At 47.0% G+C, this 2,863-nt stretch overlaps 1 protein-coding gene across 1 annotated transcript in view; it reads left to right on the forward strand.

Moving 5' to 3' along the window:
• The first annotated feature begins 2,565 nt into the window (after positions 1-2,565).
• LOC122557512 (CDKN2A interacting protein) overlaps positions 2,566-2,863 on the forward strand; it is a 17,928-nt gene continuing 17,630 nt past the window's right edge. The window contains exon 1 of the mRNA XM_043705262.1: positions 2,566-2,854. Within this exon, the coding sequence (XP_043561197.1) occupies positions 2,601-2,854 (254 nt within the window). The 5' untranslated portion in view covers positions 2,566-2,600. The remainder of the gene's footprint in view (positions 2,855-2,863) is intronic.

The raw sequence follows: 2,863 nt of genomic DNA on the forward strand, positions 1-2,863 counted from the left end.
ACAGTAAGGGACATCACAAAACCTGGCACCTGGGAGGCAACACACCCATCGTGAGTCGCTCTCGTTCCCACAAAACCTCCTATGTGTCCGCTAGAATTCATCGCTATAAGGATTTAAAATTGATGAGGAGATTTTGGATAAACCGTCTGTTATTAAAATTGATCAAGCACCGGGACCAGATGAGGTGCATCCAAATTGATGAAGTCCTGGGAGAAGAGTGGAAGTTGCAGAGACACTGCCAATTATCCTCCCTGAATTAGTAGGTGGTACTGTAAAAGTGAAGAATTGCAAACATTGTACCCATGTTTATTAAACATTGTAAAGATTGGCTCAGCAATCGTAGACCAGTCTGCTTAATTTCTGGAAGCAAACAAAAGTAGCCATGCAGGATAATTTGAATTGATTCAGAAGAGCCAGCATGGATTTATTAAGAGAAAATCATGTTTGACTGACTTGCTGGAGTCTCTGAAAAGGAAAATCAACAGTTGGCTCGGATTGGTTTAGCTGTGGGTGAGAAGTAGGATGGTGTCGACATGTGGAAGTAAAATATATTTACACTTTAATAAAAATTACTTTGCAGAAGTGAATGGTGGCTGAGGTAGAGTTTTTTAAATTCTATAAGATACAGTGGAATTTTGACATTCCTCACTACTGCTTCAATCCAGTTGCAATAAAATGCATTTTCTAATCACAAAAGGAAACTATTTGCATATCCATTAAAGCTATAAGGGTATAATGTAGGTTCATTTTCAAACGTTTCATCACCAAACTAGGTAACATTATGAGTGAGCCTCTGGATGAAGCACTGATGACATGACCCACTTTCTGTTTCTGTGTTTAGGTTTCCTTGGATTTGGTGATGTCATTTCCTGTTGTGACGCTATTTCCTGTTCTTTTTTCTCAGGGGATGGTAAATGGGATCCAAGTCAATGTGTCTGTTGATAGAGTTCCAGTTGCTTCTAGGAATTCTTGTCATTGTCTTTGGCTTGTCCCAGAATGGATGTTGTCCCAGTTGAAGTGCTGTCTTTCCTCATCTGTATGTAAGAGTGGGTCATGTCTTTTTGTGGCTAGTTGATGATCATATATCCTGGTGGCTAGTTCTCTGCCTGTTTGTCCAATGTAGTGTTTGTTACAGTCCTTGCATGGTATTTTGTAAATGACATTAGTTTTGCTTGTTGACTGTATAGGGTCTTTCAAGTTCATTAGCTGCTGTTTTAGTGTGTTGATGGGATTGTGGGCTACCATGATGCCAAGGAGTCTGAGTAGTCTGGCAGTCATTTCAGAGATGTCTTTGATGTAGGGGAGAGTGCCTAAGGTTTCTGGACGTGTTATGTCTGCTCGTTGGGGTTTGTTCCTGAGAAATCGGTGGACTGTATTAATTAGTACCCATCCCTTTTGAATACAATGTATAGGTGATTTTCCTCTGTTCTGCGTAGTTTGTCTGTGCTGCAGTGTGTGGTGGCTTGTGAAATATTGTTCTAATGCAGCTCCATTTGTGGATGTTAGGATGCTTACTTCTGTAGTTCAGTATTTGGTCCGTATGTGTTGTTTTCCTGTAGATACTGGTTTGAAGTTCCCCATTGGCTGTTTGCTTTACTGTGACATCTAGGAATGGCAGTTTGTTGTTGTTTTCTTCCTCTTTAGCAAATTTTATGCCAGTAAGGGTATTCTTGATGACCTAGATAGTTTCCCCTAATTTGTTCCTCTAATTCCTCCAATCCAACAAGCAGACAAAACATGTCCAGAAACCCTAGCCATGGTCTGCTACACCATGGTCTCCTCATTATATTTTTGCATAAAGACCTTAGACAATTGTCTTTCCCCACTGCACCTTGGCGACAGCTGTCCCGAGCTTTAGCACGTCCTCAGCGCGTAGTGCTGAACCTCAGAATGTACCAGTCTGCAACACTTGGTCGAGGTCAACTTTTGCACTGGAACATCAGCAGCTTTCTGGGAGACCAAACAGCCCCTTTCACTCAGTTGGTGTGACCCTCCAGGTGCAGTCAAATTGGAGATGCACCAAGAACCTTTAAGGTGGCACACAAGACCCAGTTTGTGGGGTATGGGGAGGGAGGGGGTGATCTCTTGTTCCTCATGTTCTCAATAAAATGGAACAAAACCCGGTAAATATCCCAGCTCCCTCCTCAAGGAATGGGTTATTATGCAACACCTCCACATCATCCAACCACTCAAATATCCCCGGGAGGTAGGGTTGTGGATAGTGTTCAGCTGCTAAAAGTCTGCTACAGGATTATGAATATTTGTGAACTTACACTCCGCCCCCCGAGCTCTGCCAGGGGACCTCTCCCTGCAGTTCCCCTCAGCTCCGTCAGGGGGCCTCTCCCTGCAGTTCCCCTCAGCTCCGTCAGGGGGTCTGTCCCTGTAGTTCCGCTCAATTCCGTCATGTGGAGCCCTCTCCCTGCAGTTCCCCACAGCTCCGTCAGGTGGAGCCCTCTGCCCGCAGTTCCCCACAGCTCCGTCAGGTGGAGCCCTCTCCCTGCAGTTCCCCACAGCTCCGGCAGGTGGAGCCCTCTGCCCGCAGTTCCCCACAGCTCCGGCAGGTGGAGCCCTCTCTCTCTCTCTCTCCCGGCGCTGGTGTCATGGCGGCGGTGAAGGGAAGCGCTGACCTGGTCTCCGAGTTCCTGCAGCAGAATCGGCAGCTGGCGGACTGGGTGGAGACGGTGAAGGGGCACCATGAGCCCGAGAATCACTGGAGGGCCCGCCGTGAATTCATTCTGCACAACCTGAAGCCGGAGCAGAGGGCGAGCGGGAGGGAGCCGGAGCCGGGGCTCGGCACAGACCAACTGCTGGCTCTGTCCATGGTCTGGGCCAACCACGTCTTCATGGGCTGTCGGTGAGAGAG

The sequence above is a fragment of the Chiloscyllium plagiosum genome, chromosome 2 (assembly GCF_004010195.1).
Source record: "Chiloscyllium plagiosum isolate BGI_BamShark_2017 chromosome 2, ASM401019v2, whole genome shotgun sequence".
Lineage (NCBI taxonomy): Eukaryota > Metazoa > Chordata > Chondrichthyes > Orectolobiformes > Hemiscylliidae > Chiloscyllium > Chiloscyllium plagiosum.